The 27,200-nt window shown below is 44.1% G+C and overlaps 1 protein-coding gene across 1 annotated transcript; it reads left to right on the top strand.

Annotated features, from left to right (window-relative positions):
* The first annotated feature begins 28 nt into the window (after positions 1-28).
* On the top strand, positions 29-27,054 carry HIGD1C (HIG1 hypoxia inducible domain family member 1C). Its single transcript, XM_010385336.2, has 5 exons — positions 29-176; positions 649-703; positions 1,431-1,532; positions 16,970-17,104; positions 26,799-27,054. Exons 3-5 carry the CDS (start codon positions 1,439-1,441, stop codon positions 26,861-26,863), a joined length of 294 nt encoding a protein of 97 aa, XP_010383638.1. The 5' UTR covers positions 29-176; positions 649-703; positions 1,431-1,438; the 3' UTR covers positions 26,864-27,054.
* The last annotated feature ends 146 nt before the right edge of the window (positions 27,055-27,200 follow it).

Below are 27,200 nucleotides of genomic sequence, written 5' to 3'. Positions count from 1 at the left end.
AACAGAAGCGAAGGCCACGTCTACCACCGACACACCTCAAGAGCCACAGCCCCACTCAGGTCTCACACACAGGTGCAGGGACTGGCCACAGGTGCAGTGACGTCACATCTTTCCCCTGGGCGCGTGTGCAGCTCGAGGCTTTGCAGGAGGTGCACCTGCGACGGCCCCACTGCCAGGTGAGCCCAGTGGGCTCTCATCACCTCAGCTGGAGATTCCAACTGCAGGGCACGCACCGCCTCTGCCTAGGGCACGTTTCTGAAGGATGGCAAGAATCCTGGCCTCTGATGGCTATCTTCTCCCCTTCCCCTCCAAGCCCAGTGTTATGACCCTGTGCCTCTCTCCCTCAATTTTGGGCCCAGGAGTCAAGTACTAAGACTCAGTCACAGAGAGAAGTCAGGAGCTCCCTTGTGAAGGCAGACCTAAGCAAATGCATCTTCTTCCAAAGCCTTAATGTTTTTCTTAATGTTGGCTTCGAAAGCCTAGTTTGTGGCCCAGGCTGCTACTGGTGAGTTTCTGGCAGGGTGCTGGAAATCTTGGCCAATACCAGCCGACCTGGGGCGTGTTTCTGGGCTTTCCCATTATCAATTAGTTGGAAATTGCACATCATTGTGTCCTGGCCTTACAACAAACACCTGTTCTGATCTACAGCCTCTTGCTGAAGGAACACCAGGAGACAGACAGCAGGTGGTGGGGTACGCTACAGGTATTGTGCTTCTTAAGCTTATGTTTTCTGATGAAGCCTCATCCATAGGATGAAGCCGCTGTATCTGAATTCTGGGGTGAACACAATAAGTTGCACAGGGAACAGACTCAGGTGCTGCTAAATCTGTTGTGATCATATGTTTCTTCATTCATCCTATGTAGACAAGCCAGGCTAGACAAGGAATCCATTGTCTAGCATAGCAACTGGCACACAGTAGGTACTTGGTAAGTATCTGAATGACTTTATAATGCCCTGCACATTCTGCACAGTTGGAGTGATCATTCTGCCGATACCTGTAAATCTGGAAGTATTTTTGCCTATGTTGGCACTGCCATACTTCTTTAAAATGATACTTTAAAAAGAAACTGTGTTCTTCAAATACAGTGCTTGTGGAAGAAGTCCTGAGGTTCCCAGTGATCTCAAATGCTGAGCAGTGGAAAGGAGACTGAATAACAGAATTATGATCTGTGTTTTTACTCTGTATTCATGAAATCTGATTATCATTTCCTCTCTCTATGTATTTTTTTCTTATCCCCTTCCCCTGCAAAATGAAAAAATTCTGTAGTGAAAACTGTGAAGGAAAGACAATTGTTTATTTCAGTTGAGCAGATAGGCTTATCAAACAAATGAAGACAAAAAAACACATAATCAAGAGTATGATGGGAGAGGAAAAACAAATTATTTTTAATGATTCACGGCAACCACATTTATATCCTATTGTTACTAGAGAAGAAAATGTCTTCAGATAATCAGTGGTCAGCAGAAGAGGATGAAGGCCAATTATCCCGACTAATCAGGAAATCTAGAGACTCCCCCTTTGTCCCTGTAGGTAAGTATAAGTCTTGACTGGATGAGGAAAACTGTAATAACACAATGATGCCTTACCCAGTGCCTTTGAGGATTGAAATGTTTCTTATAATTGAATTTTTTCAGATAATTGAAGCTAACCTCCTCTAGGCATGTGTTGAACTTTCAGAATAGTTCCTAGTACATGGTAAGCCCCCAGTAAATGTTAGCTGTTATTTGAGGCATCAAATTTTATTCTATTTTATCCACTTTGTTAGAAGTCTACCTAAAAGTATTAGTTCCTAGCCAGTCAAATGGAATAGATTGAATGAATATTAACATTTCAGCCATAACTCAGGACCATCAACAGCAGCATCAGTTTATTATATTTAAAGCCTATTAGGGACTATTGAGATGCATATGTCTCTTTGTCTTGTAAGTAATCTAAACCTAAAGTTCTTACGTCTTCTGTTTATAGATTTTTCTGTTTCTTACTATTGGGCACATTAAAAACTTCTGCTTCCAGGCCGGGCGCGGTGGCTCACACCTGTAATCCCAGCACTTTGGGAGGCCGAGGTGGGAAGATTGCTTGAACTCAAGAGGTGCAGGTTGTAGTGAGCCAAGATCACACCACTGCACTTCAGCCTGGGTGACATAGTGAGACCCTTTCTCAAAAACAACAAATAAACAAACAAAAAACCAAAACCTTCTGCATCTAATGTTTTTAATGTTCTGTGGCACCAGAAGTTAGATACCAAAGCTTGAAAGAACTGTGAGTCAATTCAGAGGAAAGCTCTGAGTAAAAGCCTGGACCTATCTGAACACTTGTGAGCATGAACTTTGGGGTGGTCATTTTGGCTCTCAGTGGCCGTCTGTGTTGGCTTCCTGCTATGCTCCAGATGTGGAGTTTGATGGCAAAATAAATTCTGGACTAAAGAAGTGATACTATAATTAGGCTGGGCACAGTGGCTCACGCCTGTAATCCCAGCACTTTGAGAGGCCGAGGCAGGTGGATCACTTGAGGTCAGGAGTTCAAGACCAGCCTGGCCAACATGGTGAAACCCCATCTCTACTAAAAATACAAGAGATTGGCTGGGCATGGTGGCACACACCTGTAACCCCAGCTACTCAGGAGGCTGAGGCACTAGAATCACTTGAACCCGGGAGGCGGAGGTTGGGCACAGAGCAAGACTCCATCTCAAAAAATAAAAAAGAGAGATACTATGATTAGATCACCTAGTGATCTGGTCCCTTAGCTGTTTATCCTTTCCCCACACACATTTAGTATGTTTACATTTTCAACAAGTATTATGTGTATGTGGACTTAAAAAAAACCACAAAACCTAAGCACTAATATTATGTTTTAAAGTCTGAGTTTTCTCTTTCTTCTCCATGGATGTATACTGCAGCCATGCCTCTTTCCTTGTGTTCATTTTGGAAACTATTAAAATAATTTACTTAAATCTGACTGACATAAGTTTGCAAAAATATTAATTCCATAAAAATGTCTAAATAGGTATGTCAGATGTTCCCACTGTTACTGTGACTCTAGCAACTTCCTGTCATTATTCACATATCAAGAAAGAATCAAATTTTACTTTACAGTAATATTCTGTTTAGAAGTTTCATTTAAGACTTGTGATAGCACCCGTAAGAAATGGAAGCAAATAATTTAATAGTGATTTATCTTCCTTAGCATTTTTAACTAAAAAATATTCAAAAACTCAATGCTACTTGAACAGATCACTCTAATGAACAGAGATTAATTAATGAACAGAGACAAAGAGACATATGCACCACTGTGCCTGTTGTACATTAAATTATTTTTCCAGAGACATTTAGGGTGATTAAAGTGGAAAGATAAAAGTGTTTCCAGTTAAATTCAATTATAAACAAACTAGAGACACTATATGGAAAACAGTAAAGGTTCTGACTTTAATGTCTAAAAGAAACAAAACCAATTTAAGTAAGAACAGAACTTTCATTTGATTAAGGGAACAGAGCCAAGTTTTTGCTAAAAAATAAATAATGATAAAATTTGGTAGGCTGGGCACGGTGGCTCACGCCTGTAATCCCAACACTTTGGTAGGCCAAGGTGGGTGGATCGCTTGAAATCAGGAGTTTGAGACCAGCCTGGCCAATGTGGTGAAACCCTGTCTCTACTAAAAATATAAAAATTAGCTGGGCGTGGTAGCGGGTGCCTGTAGTCCCAGCTCCTTAGGCGGCTGAAGCAGGAGAATCACTTGAACTCAGGAAGTGAAGGTTGCAGTGAGCCAAGATCGCGCCACTGCACTCCAGCCTGGCAACAGAGTGAGACTCTACCTTAGAAAAAAAAAAACTGGATATATATCATTGAATAATTTGTTTAGCTATTGTCATTGTAACACTACTATGTGTATTTCCCTGCTACAGGATGGAGGGTCCTATGCAGGTAATTTATAAAACATTTTTTATTGGTTATCTTAAGCAACTTCCATCATTATAAACACATTTGCATTGTTCAAAATCATCTTACAATCACTGTTAAGGTCTCTGCATGCATTATATCTATTTAAAGTATGTGTTGACAGATTATTTGGCTTTGCTTGTTTCACCTAACATATGTACATTTCTGTGTTTTAATACTCCCTACTCTTATTTATTTTTATAGTAATTGCAGTTTTTCTTCTGTTTGGGCCATTTGGGTTATTTGGGTTTTCCTCAAACATAGTGTAACCCTGAACATCTTTGTGTCATTTTCTTGATTTTTCTTTTGGTTACTTCCTTGGAGTATGTTCCCAGAAGTAGAATTTCCAGAGCAGGAAGCATGTTCAGTTTAATATCATTTGTTATATATTTCCAGAGTTCTTTCCAGAAGGACTTGGCCGAACTTACAGAGCTTTCAGGGTTTTACCTGTTTCCTCATGTGTCTACCATCAGCAATTTTTTTTTTTTTTTTTTTTTTTTGCTGTTTTTATGTCTGTAGCACATTAGTCATTTTTATTTCATTTATTGTGAATCAGCCTATAATGTAATGATTTACTGATTCTTATTTCCATTTATTAAATGGATCATGAAAGAAGAAATATATCCTTAACCATCCATAGACATGCATATGCCAACATAGTTATTCCAAACATGCTATCCACATACAAAGTACTTGCTTTTTTTTTTTTTTTTAAGACAGAGTTTCCCTCTGCTGCCCAGGCTGGAGTGCAATGACGCAATCCTGGCTCACTGCAACCTCCACCTCCTGGTCTCAAGCGATTCTCGTGCTTCAGCTTCCTGAGTAGGCATGCACCACCATGCCTGGCTAATTTTTGTATTTTTAGTAGAGACAGGGTTTTACCATGTTGACCAAGCTGGTCTCAAACTCCTGACGTCAAGTGATCTGCCAGGCTCAGCCTCCCAAAGTTCTGGAGTTACAGGAATAAGCCACCATGCCCAGCCTGCATTTCTTTTTTTAATTGACCCTTACATTTAGATTAAAATTTGTGTTTCTATTTACTAACAAGAAGCATATGGAAACTGAAACTAAAAACATAATACCGACCAGGCGTGGTGGCTCTCGTCTATAATCCCAGCACTTTGGGAGGCCAAGGTGGGCAACCACCTGAGGTCAGGAGTTCGAGACCAGCCTGGCCAACATGGCAAAACCCCGTGTCTACTAAAAATACAAAAATTATCCAGGCGTGGTGGCATGCACCTGTAATCCCAGTTACTCAAGAGGTTAAGACAGGAGAATCGCTAGAACCTTGGAGGTGGGGGCTGCAGTGAGCCAAGATCATGCCACTGTACTCCAGCCTGAGCAACAGAGTGAGACTCTGTCTCAAGAAAAAAAAAAAAAAGGAGAGACCACTGTGTTCATGAATTGGAGGGGTGTGTGTGTGTGTGTGTGCGTGCACGCATGTGTAGTAGAGGCAGGGTTTTACCATTTTGGCCAGGCTGGTCCCGAACTCCTGACCGCAAGTGATATTCCTGCCTTGCCCTACCAAAGTGCTGGCATTACAGGCGTTTGCTACCGCGCCTGACCCTGTGTTCATGAATTGGAAAACACAGTATATTAGTAAAGATGTCGGCCAGGCGCGGTGGCTCAAGCCTGTAATCCCAGCACTTTGGGAGGCCGAGACGGGCGGATCATGAGGTCAGGAGAGCGAGACCATCCTGGCTAACACAGTGAAACCCCGTCTCTACTAAAAATACAAAAAACTAGCAGGGCGAGGTGGCGGGCGCCTGTAGTCCCAGCTACTCGGGAGGCTGAGGCAGGAGAATGGCGTAAACCCGGGAGGCGGAGCTTGCAGTGAGCTGAGATCCGGCCACTGCACTCCAGCCTGGGCGACAGAGCGAGACTCCGTCTCAAAAAAAAAAAAAAAAAAAAAAAAAAAGTCAATTCTCCCCAAGTTTATCTATAGGCTTAAGGTAGTTCCTGTCAAAACCCCAGCAAGGTTTTTGGTAGACATAGACAAACTTATTCTAAATCTTATATGGAAAGGCACAAGTCCTAGAAAAGCTAAAATAATCTTTTTTAAAAAAAGACAAAGTGAAAAGAATCACTCTGGCTGATATTAAGGCTTACTATATCGCTACAGTAATCAACACAGTGTGGTACTGATGGAAGGTCAGATGTATAGATCAATGGGAAAGAATAGAGAACCCAAAAAAATAGGCCGGGCACAGTGGCTTATGCCTGTAATCCCAGCACTGCAGGAGGCTGTGGTGGGCGGATCACTTGGGGCCAGGAGTTCAAGGCCGGCCTGACCAACATAGCAAGACATCATCTCTACTAAAAATACAAAAGTTGGCCAGGTATGGTGGTGCATGCCTGTAATCCCAGCTACTAGGGAGGCTGAGGCACGAGAATCACTTGAACCCAGGAGGCAGAAGTTGCAGTGAGCTGAGATCGCATCACTGCACTCCAGCCTGGGTGACAGAGCAAGACTCTGTCTCAAAAGAAAAACAAACAAAAAAAAGACACACCCTTTTACTGTGCAAATGTTTTCTTACTGTGTATTTTGTCCTTGTCATATTCTATTACCTCTACCATATCCTCTTTTTTCTTTCTTTACTTGAGACGGAGTTTTGCTCTTGTTGCGCAGGCTAGACTGCAATGGTGCAATCTCTGCTCACCACAACCTCCACCTCCCAGGTTCAAGCGATTCTCCTGCCTCAGCCTCCCAAGTAGCTGGGATTACAGGCATGCACCATCACGCCTCGCTAATTTTTTGTATTTTTAGTAGAGATGGGGTTTCACCGTGTTGGCCAGGCTGGTCTTGAACTCCTGACCTCAAGTGGTCCACCTGCCTCAACCTCCCAAAGTGCTGGGATTACAGGCGTGAGCCACCATACCTGGCCCAGTATCAGTTATCTGGCTATTTTTGTTTTGCCATGCATTAAGTTCTCAGTGTTTTAAATCTTTTTCTAGAATCTTTCCTATTTAGTTGATGAGTTCTTTGTTTCAGCGCCAGTTACATAGAATCTTGGTTGTCACAGCAGTATATTCACCCCTTGACATTTGTAGGAAATACAGAAATATTTGTATGGGCTTCTGAACTTTTCTAGAATCACAGCTCTTGCCAGAGTTATGCTTCTCGTGCATATATTCATACCTTTTCATCTCTCACTAAAGTTTATGGTTTCACTTTATATAGAAGAACAAATGTTTTCTCAGTCTACTGGGTTTACTCCTTATTTGGTAACAGGAAGAGAAGAGTCAAGCCAAACACTCAAAGCTGTGGGCACTGAGATGTTGGGTTAGTTCACTTACTGGTTAAGTGACTTGCCACAGATAATAACATTGTAGCATGCAGTTTGGAATCATTCCTCAGGAAATTACAAATGACTAGACAAGTTACTACACTGTATGGTTCTAATTTTTCTGGAAAGAGTCAAAACTGCAAATATTGGACCCAAGAATATTAAGGGCTCATTTTAAAGTCTGGTAGATCAAATCCAGCTTGGTTCTTTGAAAAATGTTCTTTGCTGAAGTTTTTCCTGCTTATCTTCCAGGTTCTTATCCTGCAGACATTCTTTCATTTAACTCTCTAAGCACTTGAAAATTCTTGCCTGCTGTGTACTTAACCCATACAGTTTTTTTTTCTAGAGACAGGGTCTCACTCTGTCACCCAGGCTGGAGTGCAGTGGTGTGTCCCGACCTGCAGGACAGTCGAACGGGCCCTGGAAGGGGGGAGTGGGAATGGAGGAGACAAGAAAACACAAGAAATGGAGACAAGACAAACAGCCTGATCAAGTCTCGTTTATTGAGTGTAGGGTCATGCCTTATATAGGCTGGCAGGGGAAGAGGTTGGGCCAGGGCGGTGATGGGGGGCCGGTCTTCTCAAATTACAATCGCGCATGCGCCGTGGGTTTGTACTTTTCCCGGGCGCGGGATCGCGCCTGCGCCCTGGGCTGCATATCTTCCTGGGCGGGAAAATGTTTGCGCGCGCGTGGGAAAGGTTGGCGCGCGGGAACAGTTTTGGCGCGTGCGGGAGAAACTTAGGCGTGCGCGGGAAAAGCTTTGGGCGCGCGCGGGAAGGGTTTGTAAATAAAGAACCCAGGAATGTGCCCTCTTGTCTCCGCTTTGCGGAGATCAAGCAACAGAGGTCGGCTGATTCCGGGCCTCATGGCTCCGGACAGGTCCCCCTTTTTTATATATAATTATGGCTAGAAGATTGTCCCTTGGGAACTGCGCCTGTCTTAGGTTGGAGTAATGCATCTCATCACTGGTACCCGTCATGGGATTAGGCAGTAGCTTATGACGGCCCTCCTGTCTTAGGTTAGTGAGAGACGACACTCTCTTACCCGTCATTGGCTGTCCAGTTCAGCGCATAGGGAAGGTGGTCATAATAGGTTTGAGTATGAACCACCGCGATCTTCTTGTTCTAGGCGATGATAATGGACCTGTATAGGCTTCGCTTGGATAGCCTCGACTTGTTGCTTAATGAATGTCATGAGCTTATTGAAAACCAAAGGTCCTATAGAGAGTAAGAGCAATAGGCAAAGCAGGGGGCCCAGGAATGGCATAAGATAGGGAAGGAGTCCATGGAACCCAGTCCAAAACGGGTTATCGGTTATTTCTTTTCGTCGTTTTTCTAGGTCTTCTTGTAGACGCCTGATTTTGTCCCTGACGATCCCGGATTTGTTGGCATAGAAACAGCACTTCTCCTGTAAAGCCAAGCAGATGCCTCCCTGTTCTGCAGTTAGTAAATCTAGGCCTCTGCTATTTTGGAGCACTACTTCTGCCAGAGAATCTACCTGATCTTGTAAATCTTGCATAGTACTCGAAATGGCCTGCATATCTGAGATCAGTTGGCGAGACAATTTGGTGTATTGAGTGACAGAGACCCCTAGGCCTGTAGCCCCAGTTGCTACGGCGGTAGTTATGCCTAATCCTGCAAGTAAGGGGATAAACCCCTAGGCCTGTAGCCCCAGTTGCTACGGCAGTAGTGATGCCTAATCCTGCAAGTAAGGGGATAAACCCCTAGGCCTGTAGCCCCAGTTGCTACGGCGGTAGTGATGCCTAATCCTGCAAGTAAGGGGATAAACCCCTAGGCCTGTAGCCCCAGTTGCTACGGCGGTAGTGATGCCTAATCCTGCAAGTAAGGGGATAAACCCCTAGGCCTGTAGCCCCAGTTGCTACGGCGGTAGTGATGCCTAATCCTGCAAGTAAGGGGATAAACCCCTAGGCCTGTAGCCCCAGTTGCTACGGCGGTAGTGATGCCTAATCCTGCAAGTAAGGGGATAAACCCCTAGGCCTGTAGCCCCAGTTGCTACGGCGGTAGTGATGCCTAATCCTGCAAGTAAGGGGATAAACCCCTAGGCCTGTAGCCCCAGTTGCTACGGCGGTAGTTATGCCTAATCCTGCAAGTAAGGGGATAAACCCCTAGGCCTGTAGCCCCAGTTGCTACGGCGGTAGTTATGCCTAATCCTGCAAGTAAGGGGATAAACCCCTAGGCCTGTAGCCCCAGTTGCTACGGCGGTAGTTATGCCTAATCCTGCAAGTAAGGGGATAAACCCCTAGGCCTGTAGCCCCAGTTGCTACGGCGGTAGTTATGCCTAATCCTGCAAGTAAGGGGATAAACCCCTAGGCCTGCAGCCCCAGTTGCTACGGCGGTAGTTATGCCTAATCCTGCAAGTAAGGGGATACATTGTATTGCCCTTTTGTTTCTTCCTAAAAAGTGATCTATAGCTGGGATAGGCACAGGTTCATCTCCGGGGATAACGTCTATGTCTGGCAAAAGTGTGGCTAAGACACAGCGTCCTGTCCAGTTAGTAGGTAAATAGGTATAAGCCCTATTATTGCCACATATAAAAACCGAGCTGTTTGGGGCACACAGTGATTGGAAAATATTTACTATGGTGGAACAATTATTGAATTGATTGAATCCTACATCGAGGTCGTAAGTGTTATTAAGGGGAGGGGAGTAGATGCAAGAGGAACTAGGAAATTCTAAAGGCTGTACTTTAAGGGGAGGAATTATGGTGCAAGGGGTATTGGATGTATAATTTAAGTTATTACTGGGTATGGCAAGAGGAACGGGATCTCCTGATTGCAGACACAGCCAGCAGTCACCAGCCAGACTAGAGTTGGAATTGTTAAGCAGGTTATGAGTAGCTGTGAGGAGGGCAAAGTTCTGGGCATCAATTTTCTCTTTCCCTCGGGCTTTGGGCAAGGCCAAGGGGTGGTAGTGAATTTCCGGGTACAGGGACCTTTGCGACTCTTCAAGTTTTTTGTATACCCTAATTTCTCGGACCTTGTCTTGTGGTCCTCCTCCGTCAGGGATATGAAGAGGGGGGTGAATATTCCAGCAGACAGGCTGTCCTACAATGCCAGTACAGCCAGCTGATATAAGGTTATTGGTACTTCCTACAACTGTAGGGACACTACTGGCCCCTATAGTAGGGGTTCTAGATCTTGTTAAGATAGCAATATAGTATGTTTTACCGCCAGAGGTACATTCTAAATAAGTAGTGTAGCAGGAACTATGCATAGCAGTCTCAAATGTGTCACAAGGGCAGGTTGTGGTATCCTCTCCGCTAAATATCCTTGGGGTTGACACACACCTCCACTTAAGAGAGTCACTAGACAGGTATGCTGTGTAAGCAGAGCAGGACACAGCTGAGATGTATGTATTTGGAAGGGAGGTCACATATCCCCCCAAACAATCACAGGGCTTACCGTATCGTTGTCGTATATATTTACGGGCCTCATGGGGATTACCAAAGCCGGCATATACCTGGAGTGCTTGGCAAATCAGCACCATGGTCCAGAGGGGCTTGTAGTTGAAGTTCATCTCTGCAATAGAGGAAAAGAGTACTCTCAGGGAGAAAATTACTCCCTGGATTGGTTATTGTTAGGTACCTGTCTTACCAGTCGCTCTGGTAGCCATCTGGCTGCATCATGAGTTTGAGAAAAAACACAAACTGAGCCTCTTCCCCAGATTAACACTGGGTCTGGACCATGCCATGTGTTGTCTAAGGGGTCTTTCCATTTAACCGTGGCAAATTGTTTTTTGGACTCGGAATGCCAAAATCGATCGGCTGCTGATCTGTTCAGGTTGTCCAAATTTAAAAAATTTAAAATAAAAAGTGTGTGATTAAGGATATTTCTAGGGGTGCCCTTAGTAGGGTACCATTCTCCCTTTTTTATTTTGTCAATGGTGGTTTTTAAGGATAGGTGTGCTCTTTCAACTATTCCTTGTCCTTGAGGGTTATAGGGAATTCCAGTAATGTGTTTTATTTGTAATTTAAGACAAAAGTCTTGAAAGGCTTTGGATGTATAGCCAGGACCATTGTCTGTTTTTAGTTGTTTAGGCTTTCCAACTATGGAAAAACAGTGTAGTAAATGAGCTATGACATGTTTGGTAGCTTCGCCTGTTTGTAGGGTGGCCAGTATAAATCCACTAAATGTATCTATACATACATGGATGTATTTTAAGTTACCGAATTCTGAATAATGAGTGACATCCATTTGCCAAATCATGTTGGGAACTAGTCCTCTTGGGCTAATTCCTAAGTGAGGGACTGGCAGGTATGTTATACAGGTCTGACATTGTTTAACTATTTGTCTTGCTTGTTCTCTAGTTATTTTAAACATCAGTCTCAAAGTTTGAGCATTAAGATGGTGTAAGGCATGAATAGCCTGTGCTTGGGCTAGGTTTGTATTTGTAGCTATGGCTACCGTCTTGGTTGCCATATCAGCCAGTTGGTTGCCCTGGGATAGAGGTCCTGGTAATCCTGAATGAGCTCTAATGTGTCCAAGAAAGAAAGGTGTTGATCTGTCATGTATTAATTGTTGGCATTGTAAAAATAACTTGGCTGTGTCTGACACATGTTTGATTTGTGCTACGGTCTCAAGTAAAGGTATTGAGTGAGCTAAATATGCACTGTCAGTATAAATATTAAGGGCCTGATTAGGGAAGGCTGACAGTACTGCGATTAGGGCCTGCAATTCTACTAGCTGAGCTGAAGTATGGCTGGTTTTGAATTTAACAGTGGTGTCTGCAAAGGTATATGCAGCAGTTCCTGTGGATGACCCATCAGTGAATACTAATAAGGCATTGTCTAAAGGTGTTTTACTGGTAACATGAGGGAAGACAAAAGCATGCAGCTTACAAAATTGAATAAGCCTGTTTGGTGGGTAATGGTTATCTAAGTTGCCGGCATAAGAGGCACAAGCAATCGGCCACGTTTCAGTATTTTGCATCAACCAATGGATTTGTGGCTTAGAATAAGGTTGTATGATCATAGAGGGTTCAATTCCAAAATATTTTTTGCTATTGTCTCTCCCTAGAATAATTAAATCTGCTATGGCATCATAATAGGGGAGTAATACCTTTTTGGGAGATGAAGGCAAGTGGACCCACATAATAGGGTTATTTTGCCAGAATAAACCAGTAGGTGTTAGTGTTGTGTTAAATATTAAAAGGGTTAATGGCTGTGAATAGTCTATGTTAGTAACAAATTGCTCAGCAATGGCCGCCTCTACTTTATTAAGTGATAAAAGAGCTTCTTTTGATAACGACCTAAGGGACTTAGGGTTGGGGGTCACCTCTCAGGGTGTCGAATAAGGGTTTTAAGTCTCCTGTGGTGAGTTTTAAGTAGGGCCGAAGCCAATTTATGTCTCCAAGGAGCTTTTGGAAATCATTGAGGGTTTGTAACTTATCTTTACGGATAACGGCCTTTTGATTTGTAATTTTAGGTCCATTTATTTGAAAACCTAAATATGTATAAGGGTCTTGTAGTTGTATTTTTTCTGGAGCTATTTGTAAACCCGCTGTGGTTAGTTCTTGCTTGAGTTGAGCAAAACACTGTAAAACTTGTTCTCCCATTTTTCCTGCTATAAGAATGTCATCCATGTAATGTATAATGTATATTTGTTTCCATGTCTCTCTGAGTGTATGGCTGTAGCCACATATTTTTGACACAAGGTGGGACTGTTGGCCATACCTTGAGGTAACACTTTCCATTGGTATCATTTCATTGGTTCTTTGAAATTTACAGATGGTAATCTAAAGGCGAATCGTTTTTGGTCAGTAGGATGAAGGGGAATTGTAAAAAAGCAATCTTTAAGGTCTATGATAATTTTAAAATATCCTTGAGGGATTGCTACCGGAGAAGGTAGCCCTGGCTGTAAGGCGCCCATAAGGACCATAGTAGCATTTACTGCTCTTAGATCTTGTAAGAGTCTCCAATTTCCAGATTTCTTTTTTATGACGAATATGGGGGTGTTCCAAGGAGAGTTGCTTTCTGTAATGTGTCCTGCCTCTAATTGTTCCCGCACTAACTGTTGGGCAGCAGCAAGCTTCTCATTGGTTAGTGGCCATTGATCAACCCAAACGGGTTCATCTGATTTCCAAGTGATTGGATCAGCAAATTTTTGGGGTGCAGGCATGTCAATGGCCACGGTTAAAAATTTCCAAGCCCCATTTTATCCAATTTTCCTATGGCTGGGATTGGCTGTAAAATGCCATCTTCTCTTTTTCCTAACCCTTTTCCAGGGTGGCAGCCCTGAACCAACATTTGTGCAGTGACTATATCATTTGGGCTACACATCATGACCCTCATTTGGGAGAGAAGATCTCTACCCCAAAGGTTAACAGGCAAATCAGGGATAACAAATGGCTTAATGAGACCGGAATTACTTTCTTGATCTCTCCAGGTGAGATATTTGGAACTTTGTCTAGGGTTATTACTTTGCCCGATTCCTCATAAATTTGTTAAGGTCTCTGAAGTGGGCCAACTGGCGGGCCAATCTTGTTGCTTAATAATTGTTACATTGGCCCCTGTGTCTATCAGTCCCGTAAATAACTTTCCGTCTAGCCACAAGGTGAGAGAGAGTTTTTGATTAGTAATGGGCTGTACCCAGTAGATGTCTGAGGATCCGAATCCTCCCTTTCCCCTTAGGGGCGATTGGACTTTATTAGCTGTTTTTAGCAATGGTAACAGGAGTAACTGCACTATTCTATCCCCTTGAGGAATGATAATGATGTTGTCAATAGCCTTGGCCATGATTTTGATTTCTCCTATATAATCACTATCAACTATTCCTGGAAAGACCTGTAGGCCTTTCATGGTGACGCTGCTTTTCCCCAGGATTAATCCAAACATGTTTGAGGGTAGGGGCCCATATATACCCGTACTTAGGGCCTGAGGTCCCATTTCAGGGGTTAATACTGTCTGGGAGGTGGAACAGAGGTCCAATCCTGCGCTTCCTGGGATTGCTCTACTAAGCTGTGAAACGGATTGTTGTTGGTTGGTACAAAACTGACCGCCCCATAAGCTTGTTTCGGGGCCTGGGGCCGGCCCCTCAATCCGTTTCCCTGTTGAGGTGTTACGGGATTTCCTTGATTGTCAATTTTAGATTTACATTCGTTGGACCAATGTTTTCCTCTTTTACACCTAGGGCAGAGGCCTGGGGCTTTTGCCTCTAAGGTCTTAGCTAGCTCTCCCTTACAATCCCTAGCGAAGTGTCCCATTTTTCCACACTTGAAGCACCCCTTGCTATTCTTATTTTTACTAGCGAGGAAGTCTTTTACGGTTTGTCCACTAAAGGCAGCAGCCATAGCCAAACCCTGTTGATATGAGGGTCCTATGTCTGAACAGAGGCGGATGTAACCTGTTAAGTCTGTTTTCTTTCTATAAGGTCTGATTGCTGCCTGACAAGCTGGGTTAGCGTTTTCGTAAGCTAGCTGTTTTACATAATCCACCCCTGCCTCGGCATTTCCAAATATTCTGCTGGCCGTGGTTAAAAGTCTATGTACAAAGTCTGCAAAAGGCTCATCAGGACCTTGTTTGACCCCCGTAAGCGAGGCTCCTGGATCCCCCTTAACAGGAAGTTTTCTCCAGGCTTTGGTAGCCGCTGCTTGGATTTGAGAAAACAGTCCAGGATCATACTGCATCTGAGCATCGGTTTCTGTGTAGTTACCCGAGCCAGTTAGCATATCAAAATCCCAACCATTTCCGGCTTGTTGGTTTCTCTTGGCCGTATCTCTACAATTTTCATAAAATTCTGACTTCCAAATCAGATGGTCGCCTCCGGAAAGAACTGCTCTAACTAAGGTATTCCAATCTATGGGAGTGAGCCAATTTTTGGCCACAGATTCGACTATGGCCAGGGTATATGGGGCAGTAGCTCCGTATTGCGAGACAGCAGTTTTTAGTTCTTTTATTACAGTAAATTCAAACCCATTGTGGTGTCTCCAGGCTCGACCCTGCGCATCTGTAGTTTCCGTTACTGGAAAAACATCTTGAGGAGAGGAATCCTCCCTATCCCTACTACCAAGCGACCTTCCTTTTGGGACATGCTGTCCGGGTCTCTGAGGGTGAGAGGGTTTCTCTATTCCTTTAGGGTATTGAACACTCTCACTTCCTGTCCTTAATTTCTGCAATCTAGTGATTAAAGACTGATGTAGTTCTTCGAGCTTTATTTGCTCTTCAAGCTGTGCAATTTTTTCTCTAAGCTCCTCTTTTGGGTCTATTACTGCCATAACTGCGGGGGCAGAAGCCTTATTATAGGGAGGGGGATAAGTAAGAGTTTGTGGCCAGTCAGAATTATGATATTTTGCTGCCCCTTCCTCCAAATTATCCCAGTTTACTTCTGAAGGGTTAAGGTTATTTTTACTTTTGCTTTCATTAGTTGTAGGTAAAACTGGGTATTTTTTGAACTTTTCCTTATTTGATGTTTCTACATTTGTTATCGAGGGGACCCCAGCCTCTTCCTCGTCGCTTTGTAGTGATATAAGGTCTATTTCTTTATTAGGTATGGATTTTTCGAGGTCGGTTTGGGAGCTGCCTCTTAATATTTCCTCAGTCTGAGTAACCACCACCTATTACCTCAGGATCTTTTTCTTTTTCCTTTTTATCTATTATATCTCTGATTAGATTCCAATAAGAAAAAGCTGTCACCGGAACCTTTTCTGGTCCAAAAGTACTATAGTAATCTTGAAAACAGTCTCCCACTCTACGCCACCTCTTTACGTCAATGGTCCCCTCTTGTGGAAACCAAGGGCAGGTTTCTTTTACAAAATCAAAAAACTTAAACAAATCATTACTTTTAACCTTTACTCCTCGTGTTTTTAAAGCCTCTTTTAATTGCCCTACATAAATTTGATGCTGGCTTAATTCTTGTCCCATAATCAGACACTATTACTCACCTCTGGTTCCAACGCGGCAGGCTCCCACGACGTCCGGAGGAATTTCTTTCCACTTTCACTTTCGGCCGACTTTAGTGCCTTCTTCCTCACTTTTTCCCCCGTGTTCAAGTCCCTGTTCGGGCGCCAGGTGTCCCGACCTGCAGGACAGTCGAACGGGCCCTGGAAGGGGGAGTGGGAATGGAGGAGACAAGAAAACACAAGAAATGGAGACAAGACAAACAGCCTGATCAAGTCTCGTTTATTGAGTGTAGGGTCATGCCTTATATAGGCTGGCAGGGGAAGAGGTTGGGCCAGGGCGGTGATGGGGGGCCGGGTCTTCTCAAATTACAATCGCGCATGCGCCCTGGGTTTGTACTTTTCCCGGGCGCGGGATCGCGCCTGCGCCCTGGGCTGCATATCTTCCTGGGCGGGAAAATGTTTGCGCCAGCGCGGGAAAGGTTGGCGCGGGCGGGAACACTTTTGGCGCGCGCGGGAGAAACTTAGGCGCGCGCGGGAAAAGCTTTGGGCGCGCGCGGGAAGGGTTTGTAAATAAAGAACCCGGGAATGTGCCCTCTTGTCTCCGCTTTGCGGAGATCAAGCAACAGAGGTCGGCTAATTCCGGGCCTCATGGCTCCGGACAGTGGTGCAATCATAGCTCACTGACGCCTTGAACTCCTGGGCTCAAGGGATCCTCCTGCCTCAGTCTCCTGAGTAGCTGGGACTACAGATGTGTATCACCATGTGTGGCTAATTTTTTATTTTTTGTAGAGATGGGGTCTTGCTATGTTGCACAGGCTGTTTTCAAAATCCTGGTCTCACACAATGCTCCTGCCCCAGCCTTCCAAATAACCCATACTTTTAAAATTCACAGGTATAGCAGGCTTTGTGTCTGTGGTGTCCTATGGTCTTTACAAGTTAAAGTACAGAAGAGATCAGAAAGTGTCAATTCATCTTATTCACATGAGAGTTGCTGCCCAAGGATTTGTTGTCGGAGCTGTGACTCTAGGTAACCTGCTTAATTTGTATCTTATGTTCAGCTGTCTTTGAGAGTATATTTATTTTATTCATTCACAGTAGAAGATAAATATTGGGTCACAATGATATAATGAGAGAGGGGTAGGAAAGACTCATCTTCCCTTAGTTGAGGCTGTGGCCCAGTTGTGCGCTTAATTTTTTATGATTGCAGCTGACAAAAACTGACAAAACCCATGGTAGACAACTAGGGCAATGGGCTGTTCTCTTTAGTGAAGGGAGTGGTGAATAGTTCCTATCCTATAACTCAAGAGCAGCAGTTACAGATAGATCACAGCCTATATTGTGGCTGTGAGCCCCATCTCATGGCTAAGAGCAGCGACCATATTTCCCAGCCTATCTGAACAGCAAATGTAGTTATTAGTTTAACTAGGAAGAAGATATTTTTAGAGCCCACAAATCTCAACTGCCTTCTTCTTTCCTTCCAAGTTTCAGCAATAGGCAAATCTTTTTTTATTAGTCCATAAATTAAGCAAGACCTACCAGTCAAATCCAAAGAAAAGGTATAAAATTGTCTTCATTAATTCAGGTTATACCCACAGCTAAATCAGATAGTTCTAACAAGAAGTCCATTTTAGGACCTAAAGTAATCTAAATTTGTTTGCTCTACATTAATGAGAACAGGTCACAATATTCTTAGGTGCCCTTCATGCTGTGCAGAGTGGAGTCATCCTGCCTAGGTTGGAGATGATAGAATGATGGGCATGGGGCTTGCAAGGAAAGTTATATGGTAATAATCTTATTACTGTGAGCCATAATGTGCTCCAAATACAGGAAGCCTTACTACAAAGTTACAGTCCTCCTTTTCATCATTCAGCAAACATTTATTGAATGCCTGCTATGTGCCAGACACTTTAGAAATATGACTCAGTCCCTACCCTTAAACAGTTTAGTCTCCTTAGAAAGACCAAGAAAGAAAGAAGACAATATAAAGTTATAGATGCCGTAACAGAAATAGCACAGGCTGGCCGGGCACGGAGGTGATCCCACCACTTTGGGAGGCCAAGGCAGGCGGATCACCTGAAGTAAGGAGTTTGCTATCAGCCTGGCCAACATGGCGAAACCCCGTCTCTACTAAAAACACACACACACACACAAATAGCTGGGTGTAGTGGCACATGCCTGCAGTCCCACCTACTTGGGAGGCTGAGGCAGGAGAATCGCTTGAATCTGGGAGACAGAGTTTGCAGTGAGCTGAGATCACGCCACTGCACTCCAGCCTGGGCGTCAGAGCAAGACTTCATCTCAAAAAAAGAAAAAAAAAAAAAAAAAAAATAGCACAGGTTGCTATGGAAGCACAAACACAAGGGAGTGGCATTTAACTAGGGCTGGGAGGCCAGAGGAGGCTTCTCTAAGGATGTAAACCATGTACTGAACCAAGAATAAGGAGGAATTCACTAAGCAGAGAAGGACCTCAGGATTCTAGGCAGAGGAAAAAACAAAGGCACAGAGGCCGGGCGCGGTGGCTCAAGTCTGTAATCCCAGCACTTTGGGAGGCCAAGACGGGCGGATCACGAGGTCAGGAGATCGAGACCATCCTGGTGAAACACGGTGAAACCCCGTCTCTACTAAAAATACAAAAAAAAAAAAAAAAAAAACTAGCCGGGAGTGGTGGCGGACGCCTATAGTCCCAACTACTCGGGAGGCTGAGGCAGGAGAATGGCGTAAGCCCGGGAGGCGGAGCTTGCAGTGAGCTGAGATCCGGCCACTGCGCTCCAGCCTGGGCGACAGAGTGAGACTCCGTCTCAAAAAAAAAAAAAAAAAAAAAAAACGAAGGCACAGAGGCATGGCGTGTAAGTGGAACTCTACATAGCTTGGTAGGCGAATCAGTGTTTAATGAGAAAAGCAAAACTACTAGTAGTAATGTTTAATGAGGGATTTATTACAGGTATTTGAACTTATATAATTATGAGGCTCTTGCTTATGAATCTGGAGCTTGGGCCTGAAGTGAGCAGGGAAAGGAATTAGAAAAGAAAGGAAAGTAGGTCAGGTGCGGTGGCTCACACCTGTAATCCCAGCACTTTGGGAGGCCGAGGCAGGGGGATCACTTGAGGTCAGGAGTTTGAGACCAGCCTGGCCAACATGGTGAAACCCCATCTCTACTTAAAATACAAAAGTAAGCCGGGAGTAGTGGTGCATGCCTGTAATCCCAGCTACTTAGGAGGCTGAAGCAGGAGAATTGCTTGAACCTGGTAAGTGGAGGCTGCAGTGAACCAAGACCACGTTACTGCACTCCAGCCTTGGTGAAAGGCAAGACTCCATCTCAAAAAAAAAAAAAAAAAAAAAAAAAAAAACAGAAAAGAAAAGAAAGGAAAGTAGAAGCAAGGAAAATCCAGAACCTGCAAAGATAAGCTAGAACAATACACAGGACAGACTGGAACCCTTATGGGTTTTCAGCCATCTCCAAGCCTCCACATTCACTGATGGAGATGAAATATAGAAATCGCCAATGCCTTTCATTCTGGAGCTAAACATGGAGCTGGCAAAGGGGTCAGGGAAGGTGCAGGAGAAAATTCAGCAGGAGCCATAGTGGCTGTGCTCATGATTGCTGACCCCCGCCAATAAAGTGAGCCAGCGCATAAGCAAAACTGTACTGCAACAGTGTCTTTCAGACACAAGAAGAATTTGACTGCTGCATCATTTCCACCTTCTACATCTCATGCAGGATGTCTCTTGCACTAACCCTGGTAATAAAAGGAAAGGAATTCTGGAAAATGCAGTTACAGGCTACTTCAGTTGACATAATACAAGCCTACCACTGTCCAGCCCTTGTCAACTTGACATCCATATATACCTCTTTTAATTACCCTTAACTTCCAAATAAAGACAGTGGCAAAATCAGCCACCCTTTGTGTATCCAAAAGCATGCTAGTTCTCTCCCAAAAGAGGATACAGAATCCGTTCACACATCTTTGGATGATGTTGATTCCTCTTTGAGCTGAATCACATTCCCCTTTGATATCCTGTGACTTAAATCCTGAGATATAAGGTTGAATCCTATTAACACTTCTTATGTTAGATGATAGGTAAATGGAAGTGGGGAATAGAAAAAAACTTGGCTAATCTATACACAAATGCATCCATATCAAAATAAGGAAGAAACACTCCTAAATATCACAGTCTGTTTCTGCAGCTGGTCAGATGGTCATAGCTAGTATTATATCTGTATTCATCCACTACACATTTCATATCCCCTTTGCTTTCCGCAAGTACCTTTGCTACTCATGGTTAATTGACTGGTGGGGTGACCCAAACCTTCATTCCTTCATGCCTAACCTGGATTATTAGGCATCCTGCCTGTGTTGGATTTAGTTTTCCATTGTCTTCCATCATAGGACATGGGAGTACCAAGAAGTGCCCTAAAAGATATAATGCATTCCAATTTCCCCTTGATATTCAGGTCAAATTAATATAATGAACTAAAGTGATGTCCTGTATGATGAAGAGATGATCAAGGTCCCTGCAGACTAGATTATGACATAGGGCTGGAGAGTTCACAGAGCCCTGAGATTAGGCAGTGAAAGCATACTGTGGGCCCTGCCAGGTGAAAGCAAATGCTTCTGATTATCTTTAGTAAAAGACGTACAGAAAAAAGCACTCAACCAGATTAACAGCTGCATACCAAAAAGCAGATGTTATGTTGATTTGCTCCAGCAACAAAACCACATCTGGATAAGCAGAGTGATCACCTGATTAAGTTTATAGGAATAGTATCATTCTCCAAGATCCATCTGTCTTCTGTCAAGTAGGCAAACTAAATGGGGATGGTTTAGGAATCACCACTCTGGTATCTTTTTTCAAAATCTTTTTGTAGAGACAGAGTCTCACTATGTTGCCCAAGCTCAAACTCCTGACCTCAAGCAATCCTCCTGCCTTGGCCTCCCAAAATGTTGGAATTACAGGCGTGATCCATTACACATAGCCACTCTGGCATCTTTGAAGTCCTTGATGATGGCACTAATCTCTACAGTCCCTCTAGGAATAGAGTAATGCTTTTGTTTTACATTTGTGGTATTTTTTGTTTTTGTTCTTTGAGACATGGTCTTGCTCTGTTACCCAAGTTGGAGTATAATGGCATGATCATGGCTCACTACAGCCCCAAACTCCTGGGTTCAAGCAATCCATCCACCTCAGTCTCTTGAGTAGCTGGGACTACACGTGTGCACCACCATGCCTGGCTAATTTTTAATTTTTTTTTTTTTTTTTGTAGAGATGAAGTCTTGCTACATTGCCCAGGCTGGTCTTCACCTCATGGGCTCAAGTGATCCTCCCACTTCAGCCTCCCAAAGTGCTGGGATTACAGATGTCAGCCACCGTGCCCAGCCACTGGTTTACTATTTTTCCTTCCACTTGGCTTTTCCTACTATAACAGCCCTTACTTTGCAGGTCAGGGGACCAGTGTAAGAATTCTGACAGTTGATGAGTATGTCTATTCCAATTACACATTCCAGAACTGAGGAATAACAGATAGTGGGTTCAGGGACCCACCAGGCTTGACTATGAAGAAGACCCACAGCAAAACTCCATTAACCACCTGACCTCCATAAACCCCTACTTTGACTGGTAGGCCACACTAATTCTACCAAAGTAGAGATTAGTGTCAATTCAGAACTAGGATTCAAAAATCCCCTATAAATGTGATTATTTTCCCTTCGTTGGTGAACAGGTGCCCTGATAAATGAGCACAGGTCCCCTTTGGGGAAGGCTAGAAGGAAGACTTATAGTATATATATTTTTGTCTGTCGAACTGGGTCTTTCCTTAAAGGGATCTGGCTCCCTCTTCATCCAAGGGATTTCTGGGCCTGTGAAAATAACTCAATTCTAGGAACTGAGTCAATTCCTTGGCTCTTTATTGTGGTTATTTGAGTTAGACTTTTATTCACCAAACCTAGAGCTTTTCTGCTTCTGCCCATAACTTTCAGTTCTAGGGATACTATATTCAGTTAGCCAATGCCAAAGATCTCTGTGGCTTACTTACACTATTCTGATGATACTTAGGCTTTGCTGCCCATCACAACAATCATGCTTTCCTTGTCTTTGTCAATCAAATGCTACCACTGGACCCCCACAGCCTCAGGATCCCATCATCCCCATTGAATTTAGGGAGCCCAGCAGTTCGCACTGTCATTTCTGGCATACAGAGAACAGTCACCACAGGACTCTTGCCAGTGCTACCCTGACAAATGTCTTTCTCACAACATTAGTTTAGGATGTGGTGAAGCAGGATAAATTCACCCTAACAAACCAACCTCCCTCATACTTTGGATACCTACCTCTGTGGCAGTTTCTGAACCTCAGCACTACTGACATTCTGGGCTGGATTATTCTTATTGTGAAGGATCGTCCCATGCATTGCAAGATGCTTAGCAGCATGCCTAGTCTCCACCCATGAGAGGCCAGTAGAATTTCCTCTCACCTCCACACCCTCAGTTGTGACAACCAAAAATATCTCCAGACACTACCAGATTTCCCAGGGGAACAAAACTGCCCCTGGTTGAGAACCATTACTCTACCAAGGAAGTTCTGGCATTTCAATTTCATTTAGTGGAGATTACCTTTTGGTCCAAGTTTCAGTCATTCTCAGACAGGATAGAAGGACTGCTTCTATTGGCAAAGGAGTCTCACTAAAATGTAAGTGTTCAAAGACCCGTTTCATTGACATCTGCCACATCTTCCCAATTTTCAGTGTCCCACTACTTCTAAAGCAATGGTTTAACTTTAACAGAAGTGACTCTGTGAGGTTGGGGATTGAACTGATATTGTGATGAGCCACTCACAGAATTCGGGAGGCCGAGGTGGGTAGATCACTTGAGGTCAGGAGTTTGAGACCAGCCTGGCCAACATGGTGAAACCCCATCTCTGCTTAAAATCCAAAAATTAGCCGGGCATGGTGGCACGTGCCTGTAATCCAGCTACTTGGGAGGCTGAGGCAGAATCACTTGAACCCAGGAGGCAGAGGTTGCAGTAAGCCAAGATCGCACCACTGCACTTCAGCTTGGGTGACAGAGAGAGACTCAGTCTCCAAAAAAAAAAGAGAAATAGGGTCTTGCTTTGTCACCCAGGGTGAAGTGCAGTGGTGTGATCACGGCTCACTGCAGCCTTAAACTCCTGGGCTCAAGAGATCCTCCTGCCTGCCTCAGTCCCACATAGCTGGGACTACAGGTAAGCATCATCATGTCTGGCTAATGTTTAAATTTTTTGTAGAGGTGGGGTCTCCCTATGTTGCCCAGGCAAGTCTCAAATTCCTGGGCTCAAATGGTCCACCTGCTTCAGCCTCTCAAAGTGCTGGGATTATGGGCACGAGCTACCGGGCCTGGCCTTTATTTTTTGTAGAAATGAGGGTCTCACTTCATTGCCCAAGCTGGTCTCGAACTCCTGACCTCAAGCAATCCTCCCACCTCAGCCTCCCAAAGTGCTGGGATGACAGGAATAAGCCACCATGCCTGACCTAATGGGTGATAATTTAAGAAACTATTTTGCTACTACATGCCATGGACTGTTAGCATCCTCTTTATAACTGAAAACATGGTCATTAATGCCTTTAAATCTAAACAGATCAGAGAACCACTTCAGAGAAGCTATCATCCTGGTTCTGTTCCTCCGGAAGCACTTATAATCCCAAACCGTATCAGTCAAGATTCAGACAAGCAAAACTACCAGTAGTGATACATAAAAAGCAATTTAGGCTGGGCATGATGGCTCACATCTGTAATCTCAGCATTCTGGGAGTCCGAGGCAGGAGAATCACTTGAGCCCAGGAGTTTGAGACCAGTCTGGGCAACATGGCAAATACCCTGTCTCTACAAAAAATTAAAAAGTTAGCCAGGCAAGTCGCATGCACCTGTGGTCCCAGCTACTCGGAAGGCTGAGATGAGAGGATGGCTTGAGCCCAGGAGGTCAAGGCTGCAGTGAGCCTTGCTCCCACCACTGCACTCCAGCCTTGGCCACAGAGCGAGGCATTGTCTCAAATAATAATAGTAATCATAAAAGAAGAAGGAGGAGGAGGAGGAAGAACGGGAGGAGGAGGAGAAGAAGGGACTTATTAGAGAGATATGACCTTAAAACATTTTTGGAGTTGGCTAAACAGTTTATGTGAAGCTGTTGCTTATGTTTCTTTTTTTTTTTTTTTTTTTTTTTTTTTTTTGAGACAGAGTCTCGCTCTGTCGCCCGGGCTGGAGTGCAGTGGCCGGATCTCAGCTCACTGCAAGCTCCGCCTCCCGGGTTTACACCATTCTCCTGCCTCAGCCTCCCAAGTAGCTGGGACTACAGGTGCCTGCCACCTCGCCCGGCTCGTTTTTGTTTTTTTTTTTTTTTGTATTTTTTAGTAGAGACGGGGTTTCACTGTTAGCCAGGATGGTCTCGATCTCCTGACCTCGTGATCCGCCCGTCTCGGCCTCCCAAAGTGCTGGGATTACAGGCTTGAGCCACCGCGCCTGGCCGCTTATGTTTCTAATACTGGGGACTGAAGTCAGTAAGGCAACAGTTGGGAAGGAAAGATAAACTGGAATCTGCAAGGATGAGCTAGAACCCAAAAAGACAGAAGAGAACTTGAGTCAGACTCACTGCCTCCCAGCTTACCGTAATCTCCACTCCAGTTCCACCAATTCTCTTTTTTTGCGGGGGGAGACAAGGTCTTGCTCTGTCATCCGGGCTGGACTGCAGTGGCGTGATCACGATTCACTGCAACCTCAAACTCGTGGGCTCAATTGATACTCCCACCTCAGCTTCCCTAGTAGCTGGGACTACAGGCATGCACCACCATGCCCAGCTAATTTGTTTGTTTGTTTTGAGATGGAGCCTCACTCTGTCCGCCCAGGCTGGAGTGCAATGACGCAATCTCAGCTCACTGCAACATCCACCTCCTGGGTTCAAGCGATTCTCCTCACTCAGCCTCCTGAGTAGCTGGGATTACAGGCATCCACCACTACACCTGGCTAATTTTTGTATTTTTAGTAGAGATGGGGTTTCACCATGTTGGCCAGGCTGGTCTCAAACTCCTGACCTCAAGTGATCCACCCGCCTTGGCCTCCCAAAGTGCTGGGATTACAGGCATGAATGAGCCACCGCACCCCGCCCTAATTTTTTAATTTTTTTGTAGAGATGGGTGTCACTATTTTGACGAGGCTGGTCTCTAACTCCTGGCCTCAAGTGATCCTCCTCCCTTGGCCTTCCAAAGTGGTGGTATTACAGGCATGAGCCCCCACCACCCACCTGCATTTATATTGTTTATAAATAAAGGCACAGTTTGGCTGGGCATGGTGGCTCACGCCTATAATCCTAGCAATTTGGGAGGCCAAGGTGGGTGGATCACCTGAGGTCAGGAGTTCGAGACTAGCCTGGCCAACATGGTGAAACCCCATCTCTACTAAAAATACAAAATTAGCTGGGTGTGGTGGCGCATGCCTATAATCCCAGCTACTAGGGAGGCTGAGACAGGAGAATTGCTTGAATCTGGGAGGCAGAGGCTGCAGTGAGCCGAGATCGCCCCACTGCACTCCAGCCTGGGTGAGACAGAGAGACTCCATCTCAAAAACATAAAATAAGTAAATAAATACATATTTTGAGAGGCATGTTCAACATATTTACTTAGGTAAATTTGGAAAGTTTGGAGACCACCTACCTGTGCAACGTAGAAATCTCATACGTAAGGCCAGGCACAGTGGCTCACACCTGTAATGCCAGCACTTTGGGAGGCCAAGGCGGGCAGACCACCTGAGGTCAGGAGTTCAAGACTGGCCTGGCCAACATGGCAAAACCCTGTCTCTACTAAAAATACAAAAATTAGCTGGGCATGGTGGTGGGTGCCTGTAATCCCAGCTACTCAGGAGGCTGATGCAGGAGAATCGCTTGAATCTGGGAAGTGGAGGTTGCAGTGAGCTAAGATCATGCCATTGTACCACTCCAGCCTGGGTGACAAGAGCAAGACTCCGTCTCAAAACAAAAAAAAATCAAAATGTCTTATGTACAATAATGAATATATGGGTTTCACACTCAGAAGAGGGATCTAATTTCAAGATCTGATGCCTTCATAACTGAGATGGGCATAGGCTGGTTAGTGGTGGTATGTGAGTGGTAGTTTAAATCTGTAACTCCCGAACTTGCTTTTGGGTGTGCACATTTGCTGACATCCTTGGAACTCACTAAAGCAGCTCCTCTCTTTCTTACCCTATTCCTCCTGGCTACTTTCCCCTTTCTGCATGCCCCAGGACTCTGTGGAAGCCATACATACCATCTGTCTAAACTCACAGGCAATTCACCCACTAGATCATAAATCCCTAGAAGCAGGAAGTCGATCCATTCACCATTTGTTTTCCTCGGGATACTGGGTACTAGTAGAGACAAGAAATGTTTGCTAATTGAGATGACTACTATTTTAATCTTAACATCTGGAAATATTTTCCCACTTTCCTAACATTTTACCAATATTTTGGTGGCACAGTAACATCATAAATTTAAGTTGATATTGATTTTAAAGGGCTCCTAGAGTTTTGTTTTTTGTTTTTTTCTAGAGTTACTTGTATGATCCAAACCAAAAACTCATAGGAAGGAGGGCCTTTGTTTGTTTCTGTTTAAATTGTGGGCTAGTTTCATAAAAATACAACAAGTGGAAGAAATTCAGTGTTTGTTTCCCATGGATACTCAATTGATATACATCCTTCTTTTTCTAGGTGTTCTCTATTCTATGTATAAGGATCACATTAGACCTCGATTCTTCAGTGAGCCCAAAAAATGAAGCTACATGCTGGAAGCAAGAAAGACAAGAAGCTTCTGAAAACTATTTGTTATGAAGAGTAAATTTTCAATATGTAGCCAATTTTACTACAGAAGTGTTACAGAATGCTCACAGCCTTTGTATTTCAAGTCTCAATGTTTTAAGAAGTTGATTTCCAGATCAACAATCATAAACAGTCAACTCAAATATCCTGTGTTGATGTCTTTCAGAACCTAGGGCATGATTTTCTGACTTAATTTTTTTTAATTTTGTAGTTAGTGGCAGAACATAATCTGCCACTAATCTGTCAAACTAATGATAATCTGCCAAACCAATCTAAAAATTAATAGTTATACAA

Source organism: Rhinopithecus roxellana, chromosome 10 (assembly GCF_007565055.1).
Source record: "Rhinopithecus roxellana isolate Shanxi Qingling chromosome 10, ASM756505v1, whole genome shotgun sequence".
Lineage (NCBI taxonomy): Eukaryota > Metazoa > Chordata > Mammalia > Primates > Cercopithecidae > Rhinopithecus > Rhinopithecus roxellana.
The sequence above is the reverse complement of the archived record's forward strand: the minus strand, read 5'-3'. Positions and strand labels throughout refer to the sequence as shown.